Consider the following 27,312-nt stretch of genomic DNA (forward strand, 5'->3'; position numbering starts at 1 on the left):
GTCCCTAAAGGATTTGGAGTTTACATGTGTTTAATCTCATCTGCAGCATCGTGACTACCTCAGCACCACAACTCTGCTACTCCAAGTTTACAATGAAGTGTTATCTGCGGTGACAAATATGCCGAAAGGAAAACATAACCAGCCTAGATGGTATCTTTGCTTTACAAAGGCTGCTTGTGATGCCTGCGCTCTGACTCAAAAACTCCCGGCGCATTGGCTTTTTAATCATGAGATCCCTTTTTCAGCACAGCATCGGGAGTAACAACTGCACCACAATGAGCCAGCTTCATAGATATGGGAATGTTTAGATTTCCCTGCCAGTGACTAAAGGCCTTTAGCTTTCACTAGCCAGCCCCAGTTCGCATTGTTGTTGCCTGTTGATTTGTCTTCTCTCATTATTCCTTGACATGCAGCTCTCCACCCACGCCCACACTAACAACCCTCACACAAAGCGCATTGAGGTATTAACCAGGTTACAAGTTCAATGGAAAATTACACTAAGATTGTGCTGTGTGGCAATATAAAGGGATGGTACTCACTCTCCCAAAGAGCCTGTTAAAAACACAGCTGGTTTTTGCTTTTTTTTTTCCTTTCTAAGCACCCTAACAAAAACATTTTTTAGAAGTCAGGAATGTATATTTGTGTGCATATGTGTCTATATGTACTTTTTGTACAATTACAACAGATAGACACGGACATGCATCGCATCTCCACCACTAACCGGCACGATGCAAACTCTCTGCTGGAAATTCTGCTGGATTCTGGAGTTCATTTAGAGCATCCCCAGAAACCTGAGCTAAATAACCAACCTCCTCCTCTCAATTAGATACGTGAACCTATCTTCTTTTTGTTAGCCCAAATTACAGGCTGGTAGAAGTGCTGAAAGTCTATAAAAATGTTTCTTAAGAATCCTTCTGGAAAACTAAAAATAAATTAAAAATAAAACTTAATGAGATTAACCTAACACAGTAACAAAATTTGCAAGACCACACTATAAGGTTAAAAAGAAAATAGTATAATAAAGGAAATACAAAGGCTTTGGCATGGTTTTTACAATCAACAATGGTTAATTTTGATATGTAGTTGTGAACAACTTCAAAACACTTAAGTTTAAAACTCTTGCAAGCACTTTTAATTGATTAGGAATGAATTCTAGATGCACAAAAATGATTGGACTGTGAACAGTAGTACAACTATATCTAAGAACAATTAACTCTTGCCGACCAAAAAGAAACGTATGATGCATGAAAATGTGTATAAAACATCTATAGAATATTCTTGTCAAATATAAATGAAATTAACTTTATTATAGAAATCATTCTGGGAGATTTCTAGGGAAGACAAATACTTACATTTCGACATAAAACAAATTGGATTATATCGAAGACACAATCTACCTTTTATCTATCAAACTCTTTTCTTCATCAAAGTTCTCTCTTAACCCCTGTTTGCACATAGCTTCAGCCGTTAACAACCTTTGGAAATACCAACAGATATTTTTCTTACATAAATCTAGTGCGTATTGTTCCAGGTTTAATTATATGCAATGGAATGATACAAACTTGGAACATCAATCCATAATCTATGAACAGATTGGTAGAAGTATTCGATATATCTTGATAAAACTCTTAAATTCGTGGCAAAGCTTGTTGATCATGGCTTCTTTTTTTTTTCCTTTTCTGTTTTTTTTTTAACAACTTCATGACCAACACAGATCAAACATCCATCCAGTCTACATTGTTCTTTTTTTCTTTTTTTTTTCATTATAACATACAAATGCCCATTTACAAATAATACATCAAAATGAATAAAAGTTTGGATACCAAAATGAAGATTTGTTCCAACTGATATAATGCCTTCAGTGTACAAAGGTCCATGTGAAAGTCTTTTCCATGTGTTACAGCATAGGGCACAGTTGCAGTACAGAAGTACTCTGAGAGCCATTCTTCCTTTATAAAATACTGCTGAACATCCAACTGTTGTCCATATAGTCATTTACGGAATTAACACATGTTTTACTGTAATCTTGGCCAGTATTGAGACATATCAGGTTCACTGCCAGGAACTTGAACTGGAACTGACACTCCAGGGGAAATGAGACCTGAAAATTGAGGGGGAAAATGGATATTTTAGTTTTTCTATACATAGCACAATTTTTGCTTGTATTCCAGTAGGTATTAAATCTCACCATCTACCAGCCTGCAGAATCAGGTGCGGGGGGAAGGGAGACATATTTTAAAAACCTGTGCACGTCTCACTGATGCGTTATTACAAATAAACAGTCGTGCTTTGAGATAAATGCCAGAGCCTTGGCTCATTTGTTGGGAATTCAACCCAAAATACACTGAACATTTCTGTTCTTTTAATATGTGTCTGGCTCGCTCCTGTTTATGCTGACACTTACCCTTTTTTACCCTAGTTTGCCTTCCTGTGCATAGGTTAATATTTCTACCGGTTACCTGCCTTTTTGATAACTTCAAATCTTTAGCAAAAAATAGCCTTTGACACAGACACGGTGAAAACATGCCCAGTCCTGCAAAAGCTTTCACATGCACTTAACTTCACAGATTTATCTCCACTGAAATTTAACAGTGAAATAAATACTGCCTTAGAAATCAATTACACGGGGAAGATTTTGAGGGATAGGGTCCTCACTGAAGAACTTCCCACTGCACCGCCCTTTGAACAACACCTCTGTTAATGAGCCATCTTTCATCTATCCCTTCAGCAGCAGCTTAAAAATCAGACTTTCTGCCCCAGCCCACAAGGTTATACATTTCTGTTTTCTGCCCGGTTCAACAGCTACTAACCCCAGCCTCTCCCAGCAATGGAAAGAGTCTTCTCCCAGCAAATATCTCTGAAAAAAATGAATTTCTGGAGCGAGGAACTGCGCTGACAGAAAGGCAGGGGGACTGCGGGGACACTCACCTGTGGAAGTGGTGCCAGAGGTGCCCATGGGCTGGCTGTTCATGTGTGTCTGCATGTGAGGAGGGGTGTAGGTGTCATAGCTCCGGCCATTCACCGATGGACTGGTGGGCAGCATGCAAGAGTAGGAGGAGGTCTGGCTGGGTACCGGGGGCTGTGGGAGCAAAGGACAAAACAGTGTTAAGGATTGGTTGAGGTAAACACCACGTTACACTCTTCTGGGTGGATGTGCCAGCCCTCAGGGGCAGCGTGCACAAGCAAAGATGAGCTTCAGTTTCGAATTTGGGGACCTAAATGTAAACCCCTAGTTAGGAGTTCAACCAAGCAGCCTCTTCCTGGAGCTTTTTGCTCTACAGAAATGACATAAATGGTCACCAGTGCCTTTTCAGACATCTTGCTGAGCAGATCCCTACATCTAGATGCTAACAAAAGTGTTACATACCTAAACCTAGGAACCAAAGCTCTTGTTTGGGTGTCTGTAGAAGAAAGATGTCTCCTGCCATTTGCAGCCACAGAGAAACAGAGCAGGGCTGGTATCTTATCTCACACTTGGTGGTTTAATTAAAAACTATTAGGGGTGTAACTAAAAATCAGTCTGCTGAGGCACACAGGGTGGTTACACAAGGTTGGACCTGCATCTGTGTGTTGCACATACACACAGACGATGTGGGTTTGGGGTGACCAAGGCTCTGACGCACATGTGCATCGATCCTCCATCAGCCTCGGTCACCCCAAACCTGTGCCAGCAGCATCCCAGGAGACCAGACGTCTCCATTTACCTAAACTCCAACCCCTAAAACTCCATCTGCCAGAGGCAAGAGCAGCTGGGGCCAGGGGGTGAGCACAGTGCTGGGGAAGGACCAGCCAGGGGCATCTCCCACTCCAGGGTGCCGATGCCGCCCTGATGCAGGAAAGCACTGAGGGAGCAGGATGAGTAATTCCCGCTCCGAGCACACGAGACTCGACATGTCTGCGCATATTTCCTCCATCTGCACGTCCCTGACACATGCTGTCTCTGAAAATGCAGCCTTGCTCGCTAAGCACACAAACATGGGGGGAAACACACACTCTATGCTCTGGGAGAACGAGCAGCACACCCCATGTCCGCAGGGAGATGCCGATGGTTTGGCTGCCAAATCTCCCACCCTGCCATCATGCAGCCACGTAGGCAGGACTTTCCAGAGCAGTTCACACGTGCCAGGTCCCTGCCCAGGTGCCCAGCGGTGAATCAGGGGCCTCCTGCTTTCCCAGGGGTCCCCTCCCATATCAGCCTTTTGATCTTTTGTCATCTGCTCTCAGCCCGCTGCTGGAAATGGTGCCGCCGGCTACCAACGTCACGGAATAGCGACCTAGCCAACGTCATTTCTTTCTGCAGACTTGTGAGACTCTAACTTTATTTGGTTAATTTTGGTTCAGCAATTAGTAACATAGTAATTGCCGCAGCGAAGGAGTCAGGCTCTCTAATCTGCTCGCCTGTCTCCAGCAGTGGTCAATGCTGTGTGCCTCAGACAAAGCTGGAAAACTCCCGTAATTGGCCAGCACCTTCCTAGGCCAACCCCACCATTAAAAAAGGAGGAATTTTGCATCTGAAAGGTCTATAGAAACAGACCCCAAAGGAATAGATTTCTTCCTAACCCAGCTGGTGATCAGCTAATGCTTTCAGGCATGAGGATTGACAGCTCTTGCAATTCTGGCTTAGCTGGCATAACCACTGATGCTAATCACATACTTCCCTCTCTCAGGTGTTCCTAATGTGCCGCTGCCACATTACCTATGCCAAAAAGGCCAGATCCCTCCAGCAGCTTATTTGGGTGGCAACTTCCACAATACTGCACCAGTGAGTTCCGTAGGTTAACTGTGTTTTTTTCTGAAAAGGGCTTTCTCATCCCAGATTTGTTGCCTTGCAATTTTGAGGATGTTTCTCTTTTAAAATTTGGGAAAAGGGCTTGTGAGGGCACCAGGACTTAAGAGCGTCCTTTCCCTTGTGATTTTCCCAAAACAGGGCATCTTTTCAGAGGCCTGGGAAGCTTTTGGTGCCGGTTTCCCTGAAGCGTGGTTTGGGTCTGTAACTCCCCATCCTGGGATGAAGGGCCCCCACGCTCCCACACACCCCAGAGGCCACCGAGTCCCGAGGGAGCGTCATGCCGTGGTGGTGTCACTGGACTTACTTGCATAGGCAGGTTGTTGGCCATGGTGAAGCTAGGCATGGGCGGCAGCGCGCTGTACGTGTTTGTGAGCGCCGTGTCCGTTCTGCCCAACATGGAACCTGATGTGAAAGAGGAAACTATAATAGAATAGACAGATAGATGAACACATTAGTTCAACCATAATTACAATCGGCGATACAGTCTGAGAGTCTCATTTTCCCCAGAGGATGGATGAACGTGAGCGGGTTGGTGGCATTACCAGGGGTGGTTGGTTGCGGGATCGGCTGGTAAACACTTGTGCTGAAACTACTACTGATGGGAATGTGGCTGGGAGTGTTGCTGGCTTGTCTTCGCTGGTTCCTCAGCTTCTCTTCCCTTCTCCACTTGGCCCTTCTGTTAGAAAACCACACCTGGAAATACAGTGTTTTGAGAGACGTGAGTGACCTTACAAGGACTGGAGATGTGGGGCCTCGCCCACGTGGCTCAGGTCTGTGCCGATAGAGAGCTGGCTTGCAGCATAGCAAAGCAACGTGCGAAAGCAAACCACGGCTGCTATTTTCCTAAAGGAGGAGATGGACAAATACCTGATCATAAATCAGGGCAGCCCTGTGCTTTGAGAAACGAGGATTAACAAAAACTATAATAGTAAAAATAATTATAGTCATATTTGCACAGTAACTCGGTACCTGTATCCTTGCTTCAGGCAGGTCTATTTTAGCAGCTAGTCTCTCTCTTGCAAACACATCAGGATAGTGGGTCCTCTCAAATTCTGCAGAAGAAAATACGGTTACATTAGTTGCAAAGAGTTAATGTGGCTGACTGTAAAGGCAGGGTCATTCCTGGACTGCCTCTGCTCTAAATGCTCTTAAGAAACATCACTGTAAAGACAAAGCTGAGCTTTCTCCGTGTGTGTGTGTGAGGCAGGAGGATGCCTTGCCTGCTGGGGAATATCGCTCAGGGGATCAGCAGGCTTGGGAGCAATGCTGCATCTTTCAAGAAGCAGTGAGGGCTTCTGCCTCCACTGAGGGGGTCCCCAAGGCAGCTCTGACCCTGTCACCAACAAGTGAAATGGCATGTCGCTAAATAACAGCGGAAAATAAGAACAAAGATCCACAGCGGGTCAGAGGCGAGGTGCGCCCAGGCCAGTCAGGGAAAAGGGCACCTGCTCCCAGCCCCGGGCAGCGGCAGCGCTGGGGACAGGGAGCGAGCGTGGGGACAGGCACGGAGGACGCTGCCAGCCCCAGCTGCCTGCCCTGGCCTTCCCAGCGTACGGCAATGTGGCCCAGCCAAGGACATGGCACAGTCAGCAGGAGGAGATTTATCCCCCGTGAGAGGAGCCCAGGGTGTAACGCTGGTGTTTGAGTGTGATCTCTGCCCTGAGTACAGTCCCTTTGAAAACCTTTTAACAGCTTTTCAGTGCATACCGCAGCCATCGATGAATATTTGGAGCTCAATAAATAAAAGGGCATGGAGGGAGCCACAGACTTAGAATATCTACACATTTATAAGGCATGTGAATGCCATGTTTTCATTTAGCTCTTAATACAGCCAGGGCACATTTTGCTTTTCGCTCCCGCTTCAGCCATAGGAAAATATCCCTCACCTTTCTCAAGGGCTTCGATTTGCTCTTGGGTAAAGGATGTCCTATTTCTCTGCAACTTTCTTTTCAGCTGGAGTCTCATTTGGGCCTCGTCTGAATCTTCCCCATTAGAGCTGATGGAGTTAGTGTTTTCCCCTCCTCCTTCCTGTTGCGGACAGCCATCTGCGGAACCGAGAGTCGGAAAGTGAAACGCAGGTACCCCTGTTTTAAGATCCCTATCAGAGAAATAACACGATTGGAAACAAGTTCAGCCATGTTTCCTGACACCCTCCCTTAAAAACGTCTTGGGTATCAAAGCAACATTGCGCTAATGACACGGGTAACATGGAAACATTTCAGTTTCCAGCATTATCATAAACAGTGGAGATAAGGAAATATGATCGCCCGGTCTTAATTTCATTTTGTTTTTCCTCTGGAATAAAACCCGCATAAAAATACTTTCCCCTGCAAGTGATTCTTTCCGTGCATCGCTGCTGAAGTGTCACGGCAGTCTCCTCTGTTTGCTGCATCTATTTACCTATTGCTACATTTAAAATAGTGATGTTCAGTATTTCAGATTATCTATAATCAGTAATTCCTCTCTAATCAATTAGATGTTGATAGGTTTGCAGAAAATGCTATTAAGAAACCAAACCAAGCTTGTAATCTTTTTAAAAAAATATTTATCCAGTTTTTATTTGAATTCTGCACAGTCAATTTCATTTTAAAGGTTGTGAATTTAGAAGTGCCTGCATTGTTCTGCAGTTTTATTCAACTATTGTATGAGTGTGCATTGCCTTGACACCTATTACTGAGCACAGCTGTAATTATATCATCACCAAGAACAGGCTATAATTGCTGAAAATGGAATTTTATATTTAGATAAAAGGACTGTCCATTCTTTGTAATGTGTTGCACCAGAGAAAAGTAAGATTTCTTTTAAAATTTTAACATGTAATTTTAAAAGAAATAGTAGCGAGTTCACTAACTAGCTAAATACGCTCTTCTGCAGCTGAACGTCTGGCATATCATTTAAGCGGTACGTTTTTAATTAGGGCATTTCGACCACTTTTAATGTAATTTCTGTCATTAAACAGGGGAAAGTTTCATTGTGCTCCCCTTTCGGGCGGTCGCAAGGATGCGTCCCGGGTCGGGCCGGTTTGCGGGGCTCTGCAGGGACCCCCAGGCCGTCGTGCCCGAAAGAAACAGACGTTTCTGCCGAGGCAGAGAAGTCGTTGTCCCTAAATTAGCTCTCCCTCTCCTTTCAAAGCATATTTTTCGAGGCGTTTTGATGTCGCATATAAAGGGGGAGATGGGATGAGGGACGCATGGGCTACTTATGCTAATTCCCTTGAAAAGTTACGCCAAAAATAAATAGCGACACTCCCGCTACATCCTTTAAATATTGTGGGAAATCAACTTTAAAGTAATATCATTTATAATCGGCGAACAATGGCCCCGGCCTTCAAAGCTCGGGGGGAATTGTGACAGGATCTGGTGGGACCCTTTCAACCACTTTGAAATGTTTTAAAACCCGAACTTTCTCCCCCATTTAAACACAGGGATTCAGCGGCCGTGGTCACCATATGGGCGGCCGCAGCCCCATTGAGGCGGCCGGCGGCGGGTGAATAGCCGTGGGGGGGGGAGTTCTGCCTTTCAGGGGCACACAAAGCCGCCGAGCCCCGGGAACGCCGCCGCGGCGGGACAGCCGCCCTGCCCAGCGCTGGTGGCAGCGCCGGGGGCCGCGCCCGCCCGCGGTGGGGGCCGCCGCGTAACCTCCGCCACCGCCCTCATCCATCACTGTCCGCTCGGACCGGACCGGCACGGACCGGGGGGAGAAGCGAAGGGAAAAGGAGGGAAGGGGAGGGGTGAGCCACGCAGAGGCGGCGGGGACGGGCGGCTGCCCCCCCAAGCCGCTGGGAGCGAAGGCTCCCGCGGGGCCGCGCCCGCCCTTCCCAGGGCCAGCCCAAACCGGGCACCCCTCCTTTCCCCCGCCTCACTTATTTTTAAACTTCAGAAGCCACACTTTTTTGCAACCTCGCCTCGGCGCGCTCCCCATCTCCCCAAAAACCTCTGAGCCAGCTAAAAGTTTCACCTAGTGTTAAACTCGCTTATGGTTATCTAAAACCCCCTCGCGGAACAATTAAGATATCTTCTTTTTAGACACCCCCCCCCCCCTTTTTTTTTTTAAAAAAAAAAAGCCCCTAAAAGGAGCGATCTCAATAGAGCTGTTCCACCTTCCAGACCTAATCCGTAAGAAAGAGAGTGAATGTCCGTCCCTATTATCCTATAGCCAGACCATCTGACGCTGGGTATAGGATTTGTTTCCTGGAAAAAAAAAAAAAAAAAAAAAAAAAAAAAGACGCTGGGAAATAAAATCATTCCTTAGTTTCTTAGTGTCTTAATCAGTGAGGCGGAAAACAAGCAAAAAAAGATAGCAAACCAATCGCGGCACCTCTCAGCTATAGAGCTGGGATCAAAACATTGTAGCATCTGTTGAAAGAGAAAGTGTCTAAATCCTATAGAAGGCTTTAGTCTTATAAGAGAGGGAGGGGAAAAAATATAAGAAACAGTGTCTCGGTGATCCCTAAAACCACTAAATCACTAGAGAATTTCTCCCGGATAGAGATGTCTCTTTTTGTTCTGTCAGCCCTCATGTATCCATTATTTTATTCACTGCTGCATGGCGTTTATCAGATTGAGACCATATTTGTACCCCTCTGAGACCTAACCTCGCCTTATGCTTTTTGAGTAATGGACTCTTAAAATCCAGTAACATACCCCTGCAAGGGAAAAACATTAGAGGGAGCATGAATATTCCAGAGGAAATCCATTTTATTAATTTTAATTTTGCCATGCGGATGTTTTAAGTGCCTGCCTGCCTCTCCCTTGCCTCTCCTGCCCACGCACACAGGCACCCCCGGCCCCAACCAGCCCTGCCCCGCTCCGCACCGCTTTATTTCGGTGGCAATTTGGGAGAGGGCTCCCGGGGTCCTCCCGCCCCGGCACGCTGCCGCCCAGGGTCCCGCGCTCCCCCGCGGAAGCTGCACTCATCCCCACGCCACGGGAAGGGGTCACCGCAAGCTCCCAGCATCTCCACCGACATCACCTTCCTCCCACCCGCCGTGACACAGGCGCCTCCATCGCAGCGGTCCCAGGTGCGCCCGCACCGCATCCGCGCATACGGCGCGGAGCAGGGCCCGGGAACACTGCTCTGCGGCGAGGAGGGGAAGCAGGGGGAGCTCCTAAATGTTTTCATTTAACGCCTTTCCTAAAAAAAAAAAAAAAGAAAAAAAAGAAAAAAAAAAGAAAAACGGCGGGAACGGAGGGTGCCCGGACCGCTAGGAGCCACAGGGGCGGAAAGAGCGCGCCCCTCGCCGCGCACCGCTCCGCGGTTTGGCTCTCGGGTGCGGTGCAAAGAATGGACAGGGAGTCCCGACACCGGCCGGCCAGCCCTGGGCCGGGGCAGGGATGCGGGTGGCGGGACAGGGGCAGCCCCTGCCCGGCCCCCGGGCGCCGCAGGTAGAGACGAGCCGGGGCGCAGCTGCCAGGAGGGCCCGTCCCGGCTCCGAGGGGGACATAGGGCAAAACAAAATTAAAAAAAAAAAAAAAAAAAGACACCAAAGTGGGGGTGGGGAAAAGCGAGGACTCCACTCTATATTTCTAGTGTCCTTCATAGATTGTTTTCTTCTCTTAAAACTGACATGTCTAATTGGCAAGCGGTGCCATATCGTGTCCAGAGGTCTCCTGTGGAACATTTCTACAGCTGTCTCCTTCAACTAGACGCTTATTCATGTCGCCTTAATGAGAAACAAAACGATCTCTAATGAGCAATTACATAGCGACAGAATTGTTCCCATAACAAATTCTTGCGTGTGACAGAAACATCCTTTGTACCAGATATTCCGCACACTGTTACCGATTTTTTTTCCTCGCGGGGTGAAAACAAAAAGCAGGTTGTTGTATATAGACACCTCTTCTAAAGGAATGACCACAGCCAGGGAGAGAGCCGAGCTTCAACAGAGCCCGTATTCAAAAAGAAGCCATTAACCATCTTAAGTATGTAACGTAACATCCCATTATCCTTCATATTATCCCCTTGTCATTCCTACAACAAATACCTATTAATCTTCAGGATAAACAGTTTCCTATATTTACAAAGTTGTGTCGGGTCCATTGAGGAGGAATTATAATCAGCCCTACGGAGATAGTTACCGATCCCCCCAGCTTTTGAGACCCTGGCACGGGAAGGCGGCCCGGGTGAGGAGCAGGATCCTTAATTACCGGGGCTGATGGGCGAGGTTAAGGATGAGCCCGAGAACCCGCCCGGCTGCTGCCGGCACCGCAGCTCGGCGGCCGCGGCTTTGACAGAGGCTCCTCCCGGTTCCCCTGCCCGCCGCAGGACCGGGGCCGGGGTTGGACGTCCGCCCGGCCCCCGCCGCCCACCTGCTCGCAGCTGCCCGGGGAGGCGACGGGAGGGACACCCGCAGACCCTCGCCCGAGAAAACGGCCCACCGCTCTCAGCAGGGCGGCGGCGATCGGGGAGGCGGCGAGCGGGACCCGTGTCGGTGCTACCTCCGCCGAGCGGGGCCGAGCCGGGCCGGGGAGCGGCGGCCAGGTTGTCGCTTACCTTGGGCGGGCTGCCCGGGTACCGAGGTGCCGGGATACCAGCCGGGCCGGGTGCCCCAGGTCCCCGTCTGCCCGTTCAGCATCCTTAGCTTGTCGTACATCCCGTCGGCACCCATCTGTTGCTTTTCGCTAGCCAGGTTGCGTAGGACTCTGTTTATCGACGACACCTGGAAGGCAAAGGACAGGAAAGGCAATGGTAGTGCGGTAGCGCGCTCCCCGCCAGCCACCCGCGCAACCCTCGCGCCCCTTCCGCGCTGCGAGCGGCTCCTCGACCTGGGCGCAAGTCAGGGGCTCCCCGAGCGCCGGCTGCGAGCTGCGACTGCCCCGACTCACTCACTGCTGGTGATGGTGCAAACAAACAAACAAACCAAGGGGAAAGAAAAAAAAAAACCAAGCCCCAAACCCAACCCTGCAAAACCACAGTGATGCTTCGACTGATGCTCGCAGTCCTGAGGCGCCAGGCACAGGGGTGACCCGCATTTTTTTTTTCCCTCCTTAAAGGCATTTGTCAGATTCTGTATGAAAAAACACGTCTGACCCTGCCACATGCAAATGATGTGAACCTGCTATCCTCTCATCTGATACCAAAACAAAGGAAGCAGAGGCTCGCTACAGCTACCCAGCATTGTACACAGTACACAGGAAGGTTTTTTTCATGAACTTACACTGGGTATATTATCGTTGGTACAGACCCCCTCTGATAGTAATCTGTCTCGAATCTCCCACGCAAAGATGGAGGGGCACTCTCGTTTATACTGCGCTATTTTGCTTACAACTTCTGGAGTCGCTACTCTCGGTTTACTACCTCCGATTGCCCTGGGTCTGATGGAGCCAGTTTCGTAATACCTGCCCAAAATTTTACTCACACATCCATTCGACACCTGGATAGGGAAGCGGACAGAAAATCACATTATTAATAATTTCAAGACAAAAATAAAATTGTTTAAGTATGCATTAAACAATGACAAGCTTACGTTTTGATTGTCCAGCACTTGGACTTTTGCATCTGCATGGGTCTATAACACAAAAATATACCTTAAATGGTATGAGAACTTACTTAGAGAGTCTTTTTTTCTTTAAAAAAAAAATACATTCGTGGCCCTACCCTCTACAAAAGTGATACTTTAAAAACATTTGTAAGAAAAAAAAAATCTGCTCAAAACGTAATTCTTTTAGTATTAACGTTAAAATACGCCTTAAATGCGAACAATAGCTAAACCAGACTAGTCTCCATCGTCCTCACTGCTCTTAGACAGAGTACTTGAGGGGGACAGGGTGAGTGAGGGGTTATCAAAACCTATATTTACAATGTACCCCTGAGCTGCGCCAGATCGCGTTAATGTGTCCATAAAGACAGATTCCGGGCTAAAACAGCGTGGCTTTGAGGGGGGGTATTTTTTTATATTTTTTTTTCTCTTTTTCCCCGCTTTTTGGAAGAATAAAAAGGTGAGATTAAAAAAGCAGTAAGCCACGCCAAATGCATACAGAACTCACAAAATCATAAGTAAATATGGGGGAAGGGGGGAAGGAGAGGAAACTGAAATTATGCCGAGCCGTATAATTCAGTTTATTACAGCGAACTAACTGTAACGAGAGTGCAGGTTATCACCGGACGGAAATAACGGGGAACAAAAAATTTAAAAAAAAAAAAAAAATAAAAAATTAAAGGTAGATATATTTACGCTTAGAGAGGTCTATTTGCAACAACAATCAAGATAAGCAGATGGATCATTTTATTAGGCTGGAAGGCGGGTGGTGGTGGCGGTGATGGTGGGTGAGTGTGGGGGGGGTCGGCAATTAGCGCCTTGGCGGCCAGCGGTGGACAAAGCGGCTCTGGAGCGGAGCGGTGGGAGGACGGGGGACGCCGCCGCCTTCACCTGCAGGATCCGGGAGATGTCGCAGGGCCGGGCGCCGCTGTGAGCGAGTTCCACGATCTTCTGCCGCGTGGAGTCGGGCAGCGGCCTCCCGTTGACGAACACCCCGCCGAGCTGGTTCACGCCGCTGTGACCTGCGGGAAGCACAGCGCCCACCATAGCACCCTCCGCTCCCACCCGCCCGACCCGCGCACACCCCGCGGAGCGCAGCCAGTGCGCCGCTCCTCTCCGCGCCCCGCCGCGCAGCACCCGCCGCTCCGCTCCGCCCCGCCCCGCTCTGCCCGCTCAGGAGCCACCGCGCCCGGTCCCGGCGCCGTCCTCGCCCTCCACTCCCCGGGAGCCACCGCGGCTCCGAAAAGCGTCCTCGCCCGCACTCCCCGTCTGCAAAACCCGCCGCAGCTGCGAACCCCCAAACCCAACCCAAAAGCCCAGAATATTCCGGACTAGATCGCCTTGTGTTGCTTCCTTGCTTTGCCTTTTTTTCCCCCCCCACCAAAGGAAAAAAAAAAAAAAGAAAGAAAGTAAAAGAAAAAAAGAAACCCAAACCCACCCAAGCCTGCCTGCACAGCCACGACTCGCCTCGCCAAAAGCAAAGCGAGAGGCTGCCTCGCCAGTGCCCAACCTGCAGCTCCAGGCTTTGGAGGAAGTCTCCCTGGAGAAGCTCTGCTCTACGCGCGCTCCGCTCTCCTCTCTTTGGAGCCTCCTGATAAATTGACTCCAAGAGCCCAGGCTTCTTAGCAATAAATAAGCTCCAAATATAGAAGAGGGGGAAAATATGATGAGCCTCTCTGACATTTGTCTTTAAAATAAAACTAGCTGCACGTCAAGTTTGAGCTTAATTTCTGGAAATAGGCGGAAGTCGCCCCGGATCATGCATGGAAGGCTAATTGAAAAGATCAGTTGGAGCACTTGTGGCAGGCGTGTCACTTTATGACAGTACTCTGCTTTTGAAAATTGCATCGTCACGACAAATAGTAGCATGATAAAACGACCCTTTCTGTCCGCATTTGGATATCACTCAGACTAGATTGAACTCTACTCGCTCTCCCTCCGAGGGAGGCTGCGGTTTGAGGTAGCCGGGGGCTCTGCGCGGACACAACCGAGGGGGCGCGTTCCCTGCGCAATGGATTCGAAGTGACATCGGGGCTGGGGAATTTGCCGCCCCGGCCCAGCAGCGCTTGGGCCGGCGTTGCGACCTGCGCATCCCACCGCGGGGAGAGCAGCCCCGAGTCCCTCCCCGCCTGCGCCCCGGGGGGCGGCGGGCTGTGCCGCGGCGGGCGGGACGGCTCCGGGCGGCGGGGGGTGGCCGGGACCGCGGTCCCTCGGCGGCTCCCCCTCTCTCCAGCCGCCGTCCCCCCCGCCCAGTCCCCGTAAATGCGTGTGGGGAGCCCATTTCAGGGAGGGACACTCGCCGACATAAAAAATGGGCAGCGGGGAAAGCAAAATCAAAGTTTCACTTAAAAGGTTAAGCCTTAATCATTATATAATTTCCCTGGAGAGCGGTGTAGATCTCGCCCAGTGGCAATGATTATGCGCCTTGTATTCTATTGCTAGTCATCTAATAGGAAAACATATGGTGTCAATTTGGATGCTCTGCACCATATACACCCAGGAGTTATTAACACAAAGCCTGAAGAGCCCGCCGCGACCTTTAAACAAAATAAAGGCTTCACCCGAATGATATCTTTTCTGCGTTTTGCAGTGGCGATCCCAAACGGCCGAGTGAAGGCATTCCCCCATTACCATAAACCCTCGGCACGCCACGGCCAAGGGCAGCCGCTGCCGTCCCTGTGAGGCGCGGGTAATACCTTTCCCCGGGATGCTGGGGCTCAGTTTTTCCTCGGTATAAATGAAAATACACCGCACGGCCACGCACAAAAAAAAAAAAAATCCACCGGAGATTTTCTGAGAAACACCCCAAATTGGTGTTTTTCCTGATGCTCATCACACAAGGAGACAACTTATTAACCGATCTAACGGGGGGATGATAAAGGTGTCCCAGAGCTGCGCATTCTCCACAAGGTCCCGGAGTAGCACTGGGGTGCGGGCCAAGCGCCCCGCGCAAGAGCCGCGCAACTCTGCCTGCGCTCCTCACTGCCTCTACACGCAGAAGATAAGCGCCCCCCTCGCAGGAGCGCCGCGGGATTGCGCGATTTCGCAAAATCGTGATGGCTGTGGAGCCCACCCCGCGAAAGATCCGCGTCCCGGGGAGATGGGGCATGCTCTGGGCTGGCTGGGATATCATCCCCCGACCTCCGCGCAGCCCCTTTTCGAAGGGCACGGAGAGGCCGCTTCTCCACAGCCATCTCGACTGGGGCTCCGTGCGCTCCCGCGTTGTGCAAGCGCTTTCGCGTGCAGGCCTACCGGCGAGGTCTTAAACAACATCAACAACAACAAAGTCCAAAAATAATAATAATAATAATCCACGAAAGACATCAGAATCGGGAAGCAAATAAAACCAGGAGGTGGCGGGGAACTGCACCTACCACGTAGTGGCTTTTTCCTGCTCAGCTCCCACTGCGGAGCAGGCAGGGACACACATCGTGGCCTGGGCCACGAACTGGGCAAGCCTCGGTAGCCCAGGAGCCGTGACAGCGTTCTCGCCCCCTTCCACGCCGCCCGCAGCGGTACTCGCGCCCCGACGGGGCGGGCGTTGCTCCCGGCCGCGCAGGGGCCACCGCACCCGGTGGAGCCGCCTCCCCCACCCCACCCCGGTGCGAGGCCTCGACCCCGGCTGCCTGCCCGCTCCTGCGCGCCCGCGGCCGCGAAGGGGCGCGGAGTCACTTACTGTTCTGCATGTTGGGCTGATAGAGCAGTATCCCACGGGGCTCGCCTATAGCAGTCTATCAGCGATAAAATAGGCGTTAATCAGGGGAGGTAGTGCACACGGTTAAGCTGCAGAAAGGCTAATATCTCACAGGCTTACTTTGTTATCCTTAGACGTCTTCCCCTGATTAGTTTAAGGATTTGGGGGCTTTAATACCTCAAGGCAAAAATGTACATATGTATCCCTGACACGCGAAAAAAAAAAAAATTAAGAAAAGCAACCCGCCAAGTGGTTTCTCGTTTTAATTGCATGCAGGTGGCGTATTGCCTTGTCGGTAGTGCCCTTCGCTGGGGTGGTGTATTAAGTGGAGCGACAACAATCACAAAGAGAGTCCGAAGTCATGTTTTTAAACTTGCCTGAAAGCGGGGTGGACTGTCCTCTCATACAATTTAGGGACTCGCACATCTGCGTGTCACTAGTTAAAGTCTTCCCTCTAGGACAAAGCAGAAGAAGTACATTAAAAAGTGTGGAGCGACGTCGGGAAGGTGTGCGGTGCGTTGCGGGCCGGGGGAGCAGAGCAGGGCGGGCACCGGGGTAGCGGGGCGGGGGGCGCTCCACCGGCTGCCCTCTGTGCTGGGAGCGGGGCTTCATTTTTACCTCCGGGTATTTCCTCGAGTTATTTATTTTTTTTTCCCCGCGGCACTAGCAACTTTTTCTCCCCCAAACTCCCCGTCTTGTGATTAACTTCTTTTTTGGTCTTTAGATCTTCCCCTTTTTCACTGTACTGTGACACACGCTGTCTACCTCGCCTCACTGCTTTAAAAAGTAAGAACAGGAGGGGGTGAGAACTGTTAAACAAAGCCTACAGAAAGCGAACAATGGCCTCCATTCTGCTCCTCTACCCAAACCCCGAGTGCAGAAACCCAGGCTCCTTAACCGGCCGCGCAGCTTCCCAACTCAACGGACCAACAACCCTCCAACTTACAAAGAGCAGAGAAACAAGCCCCTTCTCCCTTCATTAGTGCCTGCCTTGACCCAGCGCCTGGACAGTCCCCAGAGCTTTTTTTTCCCTTCCTCCCCCCCACCCCTCCCGCTCTCGCCGCTCCCTCCCTCCTTCCCTTGCTCCCTCTCTCCTCCTCTCGCCACCTTCCCTCCCTCTTCCCCCCTCCGCTCCCCACCCCGGGCCACTTATTTATTTATTTATGCGTCCCCATGTATTTATTTGAAATCGTCGCGGGTGAAAATGGAAAAGTAATTTCTCGTTATAAATATCTGGCGGTAATTGTGTTACTGGTGCGAGTTGTTAGGGGTTGTAAAAAGATACAACAGCTCAGTGGGGTGCTCAATTGGGGAGGGACAATTACAATAAAGAGCCCATTCAAGGGGGTTGCTTAAAAAAAGGAGGTAAAATAATGAAATAGTCGCAGCCTTCATTTTCTCTCCTTTTTTTTTCGTCTAAAAATACTCATTCTCTTTCTTTTGCGCCTATAATGAATATTAATTTTACTCTTCCCGCATATGATGGAGAATTCAAAGAGGCACGTTTCCCCATTCAGGACTAGCCATGGTATAATTTATTAAGTAGCTTTTAGTAATCTTAAATCCATAAAAATAAACATCAAACAAGTACTTTCTCGCAGCATGAAGACTTTAACTGGTAAATATTTACTGCTCTTTGGAGAGCTACCTGATTAGCAGCAGAGCAAGCTACACTGTACTTCAATGGAGACGTGGCGATATCTCCTTCAGCTGAACTGAACGTGAAGCCATCCCTTTAATACACCAAACACGTCTGCATAGACACACACCGAACGGGAAACCCACTTCTTCAGACACAATTTCCTCACATATTTCACCCACAACTCATAAACGTGGGGCCTACGGGGTTAAAGAAGCCATCCAGAAAAGCACCATTAAACTTCCAACCGTCAGCTCTGCCAGCTCGGACCTCAGAAATGGCATTGAGTGGATTTTAAAAGAAAAAAAAAACCAAAACAAAACAACAACACAGAGAGGAGAAGAAAAAAAAAAAAAAAACAAGGCCACGAAACAAAACAAAATCAAACCCCAAACACAACCGAAAGCGTTTTACCATACAGGGAAAGGGTAGCCAAGTGCTTCAGCAAGGTAAGAGGAGGTGTGGGGCAAGGGAGCTGCGGTTCTGCTCAGCAACTCTCTAACGCCTCCAGCAACCGGCCCGGCAGCCCCGGCCGGGTCCGGCGGACCCGCACCCCGAAGCAACACGACCGCAAAATCGCCTTTTCCTGCCGTAACCCGAATTCGCTGCTCCCCTGCAGGGACCTGCGGGCCCGCAGCCGGGACGCGCCCAGCTCCCGAGCCAGGAGGGAACGCAATTCACCGTGCCCTAATAGGCCGGGCCTAATCTGCAAGTCGGTTTTTAATCTCGAAATCTTGATATAATCTGATGGCGGATAGCGTTTTTTTTTCCCCTTCTCCCGGTGAAACCGTAATTAGACATTAAGAAGACGAAGTTTCGCGTTCTCGGGACAAATGAGGAAAAGATAAAAACGAATCGGTTTGCGATTTGGCTTTGGTAAAGGTCAGAAGCTATAAACAATTATTGTCAAGGGCTACTTTTATTATTTTATGTCCCTAAAATGGAGAAGATATAGTCACTTTTCTAGGACGTTGTTGTCATTTTCCAAAACAGCCTCTGCCAGCTACAATTAATCGTTCGGGAAAGTTTGTTTTTAAACTTTCCAGAAATTATTCCTGCTCTGCCACTCCATGTAACATCTCCGTGCAAAGCGTTACAAGGTTAAATTCAAATCCAGAATTTTTCCAATTGCACTTGTGAGGAGAAAGAGATTCAAGTTTATTGTTGCTCTTCCCGGGAGCATTTTTTTTAAACTTCTTAAAAGAAAAAAAAAAAGGCTTTGCTATAGTGGGTATGGTGCGGGATCGCAGGGCGGGGGGGATCAAAAAGGCGAGTACGAGGCTGTTGCAGAAATAAGCGAGATTTTTTTTTTTTTTTAAGAAAAAAAAAATTAAAAGCATATCGATTTTCAAAGGCATTTAAAAAATGCCCAAACCGGGACCGCGGCGCGGCCCGGTGCCGAGGAGGGCCGGGGTGGTGCGGGGGTGTCCGGCGGGGCCCGTGGTGCGCGGTGCGGACGGCTCCGCGCCCCCGGCGGTTCTCCCGCTGCAGGAGCTGGGAAAGTTGCTGGCACTAGGGACAAGTTGGGAAGATCCCCGGGTAGATGATTAAAGCTGACAGCCCTTCAGCTCCGCTCAGCTCCGCTCAGCTCCCCGCCTGTACCGCGCCTGGGAGCTGACTTGGCCTAGGATGTGGTTTTTTTTTTTTTTTTTTTAATTTTCCCCCCAACGCAACTCTCCCGGTCGCTCGCTCCCTCTTTTCCACACCATCACGGGTGGTGATCCTTCTCTACCCGAGACCGCGGGAACACAAAGCAGAAGCTGCAAACGGGGCCTCCCCCGGTGCAGCGAGGCGCCGCTTCCCTCCCTCCTACGCGGTGTGCCGTGGGACCGGAGCCCGGGACGGGTCGGGGCCTCCCGGGGAAACAGGCACGGCCCCGACCCGTCCCGAGATCCGGCCCCGCCGCCCCTACGAGCTGGGGTACCGGCAGCATCGGCAAGACAGGCACCGGCGCTTGTGATCTCCCTGCCCAGCAAATGCTGCGTGGGAATTACTGCTGCTGGTGTTGGCATTGGTTTCCGAGTCAGATGCTTTAGCTTTTCCAGAGGACACGGGCTTATGTGAAAGGCAGAAAGTTTGTGAGCTCCTGGGCTGGAAAGTTCCCTGGAAAGCTCTCCGGAATGCAAATGGGAATATGAGCGAGAGAGAGAGAGAAAGAGAGGAGGAGAGAGCAAGAGCCCTGCCTAAATATTAAAATGCAAGGAGGGAGAAGTCGGGAGAAGAAATGAGCAGACTCACCTTTATGAGGCATCCTGTCTTGTTGTCAAAGCTCCTGTCAATAGTTTAAGAGCGCACTGATTTGAAATGATGGTGCTTTAAAAAGAGTTGCCAGCAAAATAGTTTTTCTCCACTGAAGGTGCTGGTTGTGTGATCTTGAATTCCTGGGAAGGAGACAGAGATTGACAATAAAATGGGCTGTCAGTGACTGGAGAGCGAGAGATAAAAGAGTGTGTGAGTGAAGTGGGGAGAGAGAGACAGAGCACACCTATGCTGATTGGTGATGGTTCAAGTGTATTAATGTATGTGTGCCTTGGTCTCTGCCTCGCCTCCACTGCTCTTCACTGGCCCATTAGCAAAGCCTGACCTCTGTCATCATCTTCCAGCAAAACACTTCCTCCCTGCGCCTTAACCAGAGCGGGAAATGCGGCTGAGCCGGGGCTGGCTTTTCAAACCCACTAATCACTCCGCAACATGCAAATGCTCCCTTCGCTCCCACACAAAATATTGCTTTATGCAAAGCAACGCCAGCGCCTCCCCGCCGCCGATTGGCCGCCCGCCGCCCGGCTCCGCTCAATTGGCCCGGCCGTTTGAATATGAATGTCTTGGGCCCGGCTCCCCGCTCCGGCTCCGCGCCCGCCGCCCGGCCCGGGTTCCACCGGCCCCTCCGCCTCCGAGCCGGGGCTCCCCCCGCGAACCACCGAGCCGGGCCCCGGGGACCGGCGCGTTTTCAGGTCGGGCAGGGGAAGGGAGCCGGGGGTGGTAGTGGTGGCGGTGGTGGTGGCGGCGGTGGCGGGGAGGGGTGGGGGGGTGGCAGGTCAATTTGCATTTAAACAGTTCGTTCCAGTCCGACAATGGAGATAAGGGGAAAATAACATTCAAATGGTAAAGACATAAATATTTGGGAGACAGGCGCTTTGTCAGCGGTGAAGCGCCAGGAGCTTCCCGAGGTCGGCAGCCCCCTCTTCCCCGCTCCCAGCGCCGGGGAGCGGGAGGCTCTGCCCGGCCTGGAAAGAGCAGAGCAAATACACCATTTACTTTGTGTATTGAGGGCTCTTGTGAAAGGCCCTGAAGAGTCCTTTACCAAACACTCACAAACTTCTCCCACGTGCCATTTGTTGACTGAGGGCTGCCGGGCTGGTTTTGTGTTTGTTTTTTTTGTTTTGTTTTGTTTTGTTTTGTTTTGTTTTTTTAATGACACCACGGAGGACCTGGTGGGGGGAGCGTCCCGCAGGCTGCGGCGGGGGCGGGCAGCGACTGGGCACTGGCCAGTACGGCCGCTTTATGCCCGACCGCTGAAGGGGCTTCCCCCCCTCTTACCCCCAGCCTTTTGCAAAGGAAGCCCCTTCACTGGCTGCCAGAAACTCAAGGGGGAAAGTAAGTAAATGACTTTGCTGCTCTGACCACACACCACATTTGTTGAATGCCGGACTATTAAGACACACCTCAGTAAACTCTAAAGCAACCCCTCAGCGCATGCATTTAAGGTTACACTGGGAGCACCAGTCCGAGCTCAGGGTGTCCCAATCGGTTATGGCGAGTGGTCCAGGGGGGAGGGGAAGTGGGGTCTGCACAGGGGAAGAAAGAAAAAAAAAAAAAAGCTTGGGGAAAAGAAAGGGAAGAAGAAGAAGGGACAGGAAAAAGAAATTCCAAGAGCCGCCGCGGAAAGTGGAGAGTATGAACGCGCAAAGCATAAAATGAAGTCGTAGCCGCATACACTTGACTTCTCTTGACATGTGAAAAGTGCTAAAAGTCAAAGCTCATCAATAAAGTATCTTGAAATTGAATAAGAGCCCTGACAACCATTGCATTCTTAAATAAAGTACAATGAGGAGACAAACGACTCTGCCAAGGAGTTTGCATGTGAGTGAAAGGGCGCCTCAATGGGAGCGGGATAATGGGCTGCCCGGCCGTCATGCACTGTCATCCCCGGTCCCGCCGAGAAGCTGCCACAGCTCCCTAATAGCACAAAATGGGCTCTTAAGAGACTGCTGCCTTCCCCTCCGTCACTCGCTTCCCTTCCCCCGACGCCGGGGTGCTGCGATGGCCACCCCCGCTCCGCGCCCGGCGGGGAGGCCCCGGCAGGCAGGGACGGAGCGGGCAGCCTCTCCCCGGCCCTCCTCTGTAGTCAAGAATGGGCAGAATAAAATCTCTCCTCGGAGGCTCCTGGAAGAGGGGAGCCGCCGGTGTCCCTGTGCGGCACCTGCAGCGGTGAGGGCCGGGGGGCTGCTCCCCTGGGTCAGCCTTGGCTCTTGTTGCCGTGTCCAGGCCTTAGAGAACCTGCGGGCTTTTTTGGTTTTGTTTTTCCCCCGAGTCATGCATGTTTATAGAAACGGAGCCGAATATCGCGATGGACATACGGGAGTATTTGGGTGCGATGAGATCTCCCCTGAAGGTAAGGCAGGGTAGGAACGGGGGAGCCCGGCTGTGGGGCACACCAAGGGGGGCTCTGCCAAAACTAGGGGCTCGGACACGACCCCCCTCCTCTGACAAGCCTCCTGGTCCCATCGCTCGCCTCATGTTCTCCTCCCCAAAACTTTCCAAAGTATCAGCTACCACTAAGTTAACCTGCCCGTGACCAAACATAATTTCAGGGGCGCCGAAGAGATCTTTCAGAGAGACAAAAGAGACCGAAACAAGGGCCAAAATAAAGTACAAACCGATGTCGCGCTTGTCTCCCCCTCCAGGGTGAGTCTCGGCGAGCCGTCCCGCGAAGGAGCCTGCGTGCCCTCCTAGTTGCCGGTGGCCGAGGCCGGGCGCCCCGCCGCACGCATCCTGCAGGCGAGAGAAAGAGGCTGCGATTTGTAAACTCGCACAAATCTCGGAGGCTCCGAAGGGATTGTAAAAGCTGGGATATCTAGTCCTTTTTCTGGAATTAAGTCAGTCGTGTCCGTGGGTTTTGATTTGATTGTTGTTGTTTTTTTTTCTTCTTGAATATTTTTGTTTGTTTGTTTTTCCTGTTGCACTCTCCCTCTAGCAAATGAGCGATTTTTTTTTATTCTTGTCCACGGGGCGTTAAAGGGGGAAAAGAGAGAAATCACTTTATCCGAAATCGCAGGCAAATATCATTTTTACAAGCTCTCAATTAGCCATCCCTTGGATTAGCACCTTCTTACGCCTCCTCGCCAGAATAAAGCAGCCGTAATCTTGTTGCTATTTTCCCCTCGGGCGCAGCGGGCTTTGTGTTTCCTCCCTCCCCCAAAAAAACTTTTAACGCCCCCCCAGCCGAAAAAAAAAAATACCCGGGCAGGGAGGGAAGGGCAGGGGTGAAGCCGGTGACGTCACGGCATTGGGGGGGGTGGGGGGGGGGGAGAGCCCCGAGCGAAAGTTGGGAGGAAGAAATAGAAGAGCGGGGCGGGCCGCCGGGGCCGCGCGTGTCCGTCTGCGCGCGTGGATGCGCGCGTGTGCGCGCAGCGGTGCGGAGCCGCCCGCCCCGTCGAGTCCCGCGGAGGCAGGTCGGTCCCGACACGGAGCCCCGCGGGGTCCGGCCCAGCTCCGCGCCGCCATTTTACCTCCGCCCGTGGCGGCGGGCGCGGAGGGGCTACCCGGCACCGGGCCGGCCCCTCCGCCGCCCCCGCCCCCGGCCCGGTTACCCCGAGGCCGCCCCACGTCGGAGCGGGCAGCCCGCCCGGCCCAGGCCGCCGCGCCTTCCCCGACACCCCCTCACCCCCAGCCCCAGCGTTCCCCGGCAGCGGTGCCCAGCTGAGGGAAACAGCACTTGCCGGGACTGCCGTGCCTGGATACCTCTAAAAGAAAGGCTTGCTTTTCTTTTCCTTTTTCCTTTTCTAGTTTTACTTTAATTTTATTATCCAGCAGCTTTCCAGCTGCCGCTCGCCCTTCCGCGAAGGCTGCAGCCCTCCACGCCTGTTTTTCCTTTCCCTTCTATTTCTCCTGGTTTTTTTTTCTCCTTACGTCAATTATTTTTTATTTTATTTTTATTTTAAAAAACGCTCTGATTGCCTTTTTTATCAAGCAAGGGGAGAACCACTGCTAAGAGGTGCTTCGCATTACCCTTCCCCAAAGCTCTGCCCTCCTGCAAGCGCTGACCGCCCCCCCTTTCCACGGGTGAGGGCTGCACCGGCGGCATCCGTGCCCGCCCGAGGTGCGTGGGACCCTGCGGCCGTGGGACCCCCCCGGCCGTGGCTCTCGGCATGGACTTAGACACCCTTTGAAGATTTCTACTTTAAAATCCGCACAGGATTATCCTAAGTAGCATTTTTTCTGCATTTTTTTTCTCCCCACACGTTTTTTTTTTAACTATTCCAAACAGAAAGAAAAAATGGCCATAATAATAATTTTTTTAAAGGGTTAGAAAAAAAAGGTAAGTAACTATTATATATGGCAAGGCGATTTTTTTTTTGTTAATGTTGTTGGTTGTTTTTTTCCTTATTAAAATAATTTTCACTTTTTTACATGCTCTCGTGCCTGGGTATTGATTTGTGTTAAACAGCAGCTTTTGCTTCCCTTTAGTATTTTGTTAGGTGTTGAAAGCAGAAAGTGCTGAGTTACAGACTCCGGTATCGTCTCGTTGTATTAATATCCGGGCTGCAAACTACCTTTTTTAATACCCAGAAAAATGCTTAAAGTCCTCTTGTCCAGTTCGGTCTAAAACCGAAGAGATACACAAATCCTGACGTCTTAGACTACAATGCTTTTGCCTTCAGGACACTTAATGCCTATTTGTATATGTAGAGACAGTGTTTGAAACCTATAATGCACAGGACACTGAGTTAAGTGGAGCTTTTCTAGTTTATAAACAATCTGCAAAAAGTTTGGAATCGATTTAACCTCTTTTATGTTGGCCTTTTGCAGAAGGCACAGCTTTGTGTGGCAGGATTAAAAAAAGGCTTTCTGGACCTCGCCGAAGTCGCTCTGGAACTGGAAGAGGAATATACATCTTTCTGTACGAGAAAGCCTTTGATTATATATATAGGTGAAAAATGTCATGCAACCGGACCCGCTCGAAAATCCTTCAGAAAAAAAAGAACGGGTGGAAGCTTAGCGCATCCCGACGGGCTTTTTAAATGCTATTGATTGGGACAAGCTGTTCAAAACCCCAGTAACAGTTAATCTGCCTGTTAATCAAGCCACTAAGGAGCTCAATACGAGTTTTATTAGCAACTGGAGAACACAGGCAGCAGAAAGGATCAAAAGCCTACATCCTCGATATTTGTAAAACCAGCCTTTCCAAAAAATATATTTTCAATTACAGAGTAATTCAGAGCTTACCGGGGCTCGCTCGCAGCCCCACGCAGATGGTTCCGCAGGCGCTGCCAATGCCACGAAACCAAATGAACCAGCACCGTGCTGGCCCCGCCGAGGTGCGGGGTTTAAAAATAACGTGGTGAAGGGGGGGTGGGGGGAGCGGTTTCTCTCGCCTCTTTCCCACCTCGGGCTCTCCTGGCCTCCCGAATTAGCAGTAAAGCCTAAATTTGGCCAACCACGAGGAACCGGTACAGAAACTCCTCGGATTCACGTCAACTGTGTTATTAGGCTGAAGGGTCGAGGGCTCTTTTTATTTTAGCTGGCATATTTGATTTATCGCGGCAAGTTTGCAGGGTACGTTTCCCTCTGACCATGCTTTTGGTAGAGCCGCCCGTTTAACTAAAGAAAAAAAAAAAACCAAAAACTTTGAATCACAAGATTCGTAATTTGGAGAGCCTGAAAGTCGAATTTCAAGTATTTTAATAACCAGAAATATTACTATATCGGCTAAAATCAACATTTGATCTTGTCATTTTTAATGCAAACCGATTGCTTTATATGTCAGCGAGATATGCATATAAAAGACTATCTGGTCAGAGGTAATTATGTCACAGCTTTTTCTCGGCATGACAGCTGGATAAACACCATCTCCAATAAACATCTCTAATTAGGGAGGAGGATCTGAGATAGATGGTGTTTGATTTATTACCGAAGGAGAGTGTCCATTTACCGGTATATTATAATGAAGAATCACAGGGAGCGTTCCCGCTAACGCATCGTAAGGGATATTTGGAGGTGCTCGAGGACAGGTAAGCGGTGTTTTAGGTTTTACGCTGTTATTTTGTTTCGTGTTATTTCGGAGGAAGAACGACCTTTCTAGCATATCCGTGTCTCCCAATGACGCCCTAATTTAGCAAAGCCACCTAGAGCTGGGAAGGCAAGCCTGAGTTTGGGGGCCGAGATGTGGTCGCCTCTCGGCTACCGCACCTTCCCCAGCCCGAGCAGGGCGACGGAGCCACCACGGCGACCGGCGAAACCCGGCGTTACCCAGGGAAGGGAGGCTGGGACGCGGCCCCCGACGACAGCCCTTCTTGCCTCCCCTCCCCCTCTCGCAGCACTGCCACACGCTCGCCTTTCCGCGCCCCTCCGCGGGGCCGGGCGGGCCCGCTGCGCCGGACCCTCCATGCCCCGCTCCCGCCCCGTCCAGCCGGCCCGTGGGGCTGGGGCCCGAGCCAGCATCCGGCCGCTCCAGGGCCCGGGGGGCGCGGAGGGGGGACCCCCGACGGGTGCGGTATCCTGCAGCTGCCCCTGCCACCTGAGATGGGTAGCGGCGAGGGTCACGGGGCGGGGGGAAGGGAAGGGGGCTGCACCGCCCGCGCGGGGGGGGGGGAAGTTTGGGAAGCGGCTCGCACTGTCGGCCGCCCCCTCCACCTCGGGGCGCCCCCTCCGACGGGAGGGCAAGCGGTCGGAGTCGCTCGCTCCCTCCCTCCCAGCCTCACCTGTTGTGCGGGACTCCAGCCCGCTTCCCCTCGCCTTCGTCCCGCGGGGTGGGGGTGCCCGACTGCCCGGGGTCGGGGTGCCCGGCCCTTCCCGTCGGGCAGGCGACAGGGAACGGCCCCGCGTAGGGTCGAGAGGCAGGGGGTAAGGCGGTCGTGGGAGACATTACCTGTCAGCGGGCGCGAAGGACCCGGGCGCGGCGGTCCCGCGGCCGGGAGGAGGTACCTGGTGGCTCCGGTCGCCAATTTCCACGCAAGAACCTGCCACACAGTTTAAATGTCAATGACAGCAAAAGAGGGGTGCTGCCTTTGCACTAACTTTCCCTTAATATCCACGCCAGCGCCTCCCCCATTGGCTGGGCCGGCCCGGTGACGTCACGGCGGACAGTAGTTAGCTAATGAGACATTTTAGGCGACACGAGTGTGGACGGGGCGAGTCCGGACACCGCCCGCCCCGACGACGGGCACGGCACGGCACGGCCCGGGACCCCGCTCCAGGGCTGGGCCGCGCGTCGGGGCTCCCCCGGGCAGCGGCGGGGGCTGCTGTCTCCTCCCGCTGCCTCCTCCCGCTGCCTCCTCCCGCTGCCTGCCGGCAAACGGGACTGCGGCTCGACGGCTCGCCCCAGCCGTGTCCGCAGCCTGGCCCGTCTCCAGGCCAAGGTTTATGCTGAAATTTGGCTGTTTCCTCTGTGAAACGCCCTCCGAGAGTGGGACACCCGTGCGTGGGTAAAAAGAAACCCCCAAAACCCAGCTCTGTGGGTCCTCTTTAAGGCTGTGTCCGCCCAGGTGGCCCAC

At 51.3% G+C, this 27,312-nt stretch overlaps 1 protein-coding gene and 1 long non-coding RNA gene across 20 annotated transcripts in view; one reads left to right on the forward strand and one right to left on the reverse strand.

The window, feature by feature from the left end:
- Nucleotides 1-1,872: 1,872 nt before the first annotated feature.
- On the reverse strand, nucleotides 1,873-26,820 carry PAX6 (paired box 6). 19 transcript variants are annotated; one of them, XM_071808842.1, is made up of 15 exons: nucleotides 26,688-26,819; nucleotides 22,477-22,591; nucleotides 19,838-19,980; nucleotides 16,338-16,414; nucleotides 15,943-15,997; nucleotides 13,158-13,288; nucleotides 12,255-12,296; nucleotides 12,147-12,161; nucleotides 11,282-11,447; nucleotides 6,676-6,834; nucleotides 5,759-5,841; nucleotides 5,332-5,482; nucleotides 5,094-5,191; nucleotides 2,929-3,079; nucleotides 1,873-2,101 (listed from the first exon to the last, which is right to left on the reverse strand). In XM_071808842.1, exons 5-15 carry the CDS (start codon nucleotides 15,950-15,952, stop codon nucleotides 2,016-2,018), a joined length of 1,092 nt encoding a protein of 363 aa, XP_071664943.1. In that variant the 5' UTR covers nucleotides 15,953-15,997; nucleotides 16,338-16,414; nucleotides 19,838-19,980; nucleotides 22,477-22,591; nucleotides 26,688-26,819; the 3' UTR covers nucleotides 1,873-2,015. The 19 variants fall into 19 exon arrangements, with proteins under 19 accessions (XP_071664943.1, XP_071664941.1, XP_065694754.1 ...); XM_071808840.1 differs by having other exon boundaries at nucleotides 5,094-5,209; XM_065838682.2 differs by having other exon boundaries at nucleotides 11,946-12,161.
- Nucleotides 23,718-27,312, forward strand: part of LOC139828071 (uncharacterized) — a 41,269-nt gene continuing 37,674 nt past the window's right edge. The window contains exons 1-2 of the long non-coding RNA XR_011739252.1: nucleotides 23,718-24,137; nucleotides 24,629-25,830. This is a non-coding gene — a long non-coding RNA (uncharacterized lncRNA). The remainder of the gene's footprint in view (nucleotides 24,138-24,628; nucleotides 25,831-27,312) is intronic.

This window comes from Patagioenas fasciata, chromosome 5 (assembly GCF_037038585.1).
Source record: "Patagioenas fasciata isolate bPatFas1 chromosome 5, bPatFas1.hap1, whole genome shotgun sequence".
NCBI classification, from domain to species: Eukaryota; Metazoa; Chordata; class Aves; order Columbiformes; family Columbidae; genus Patagioenas; species Patagioenas fasciata.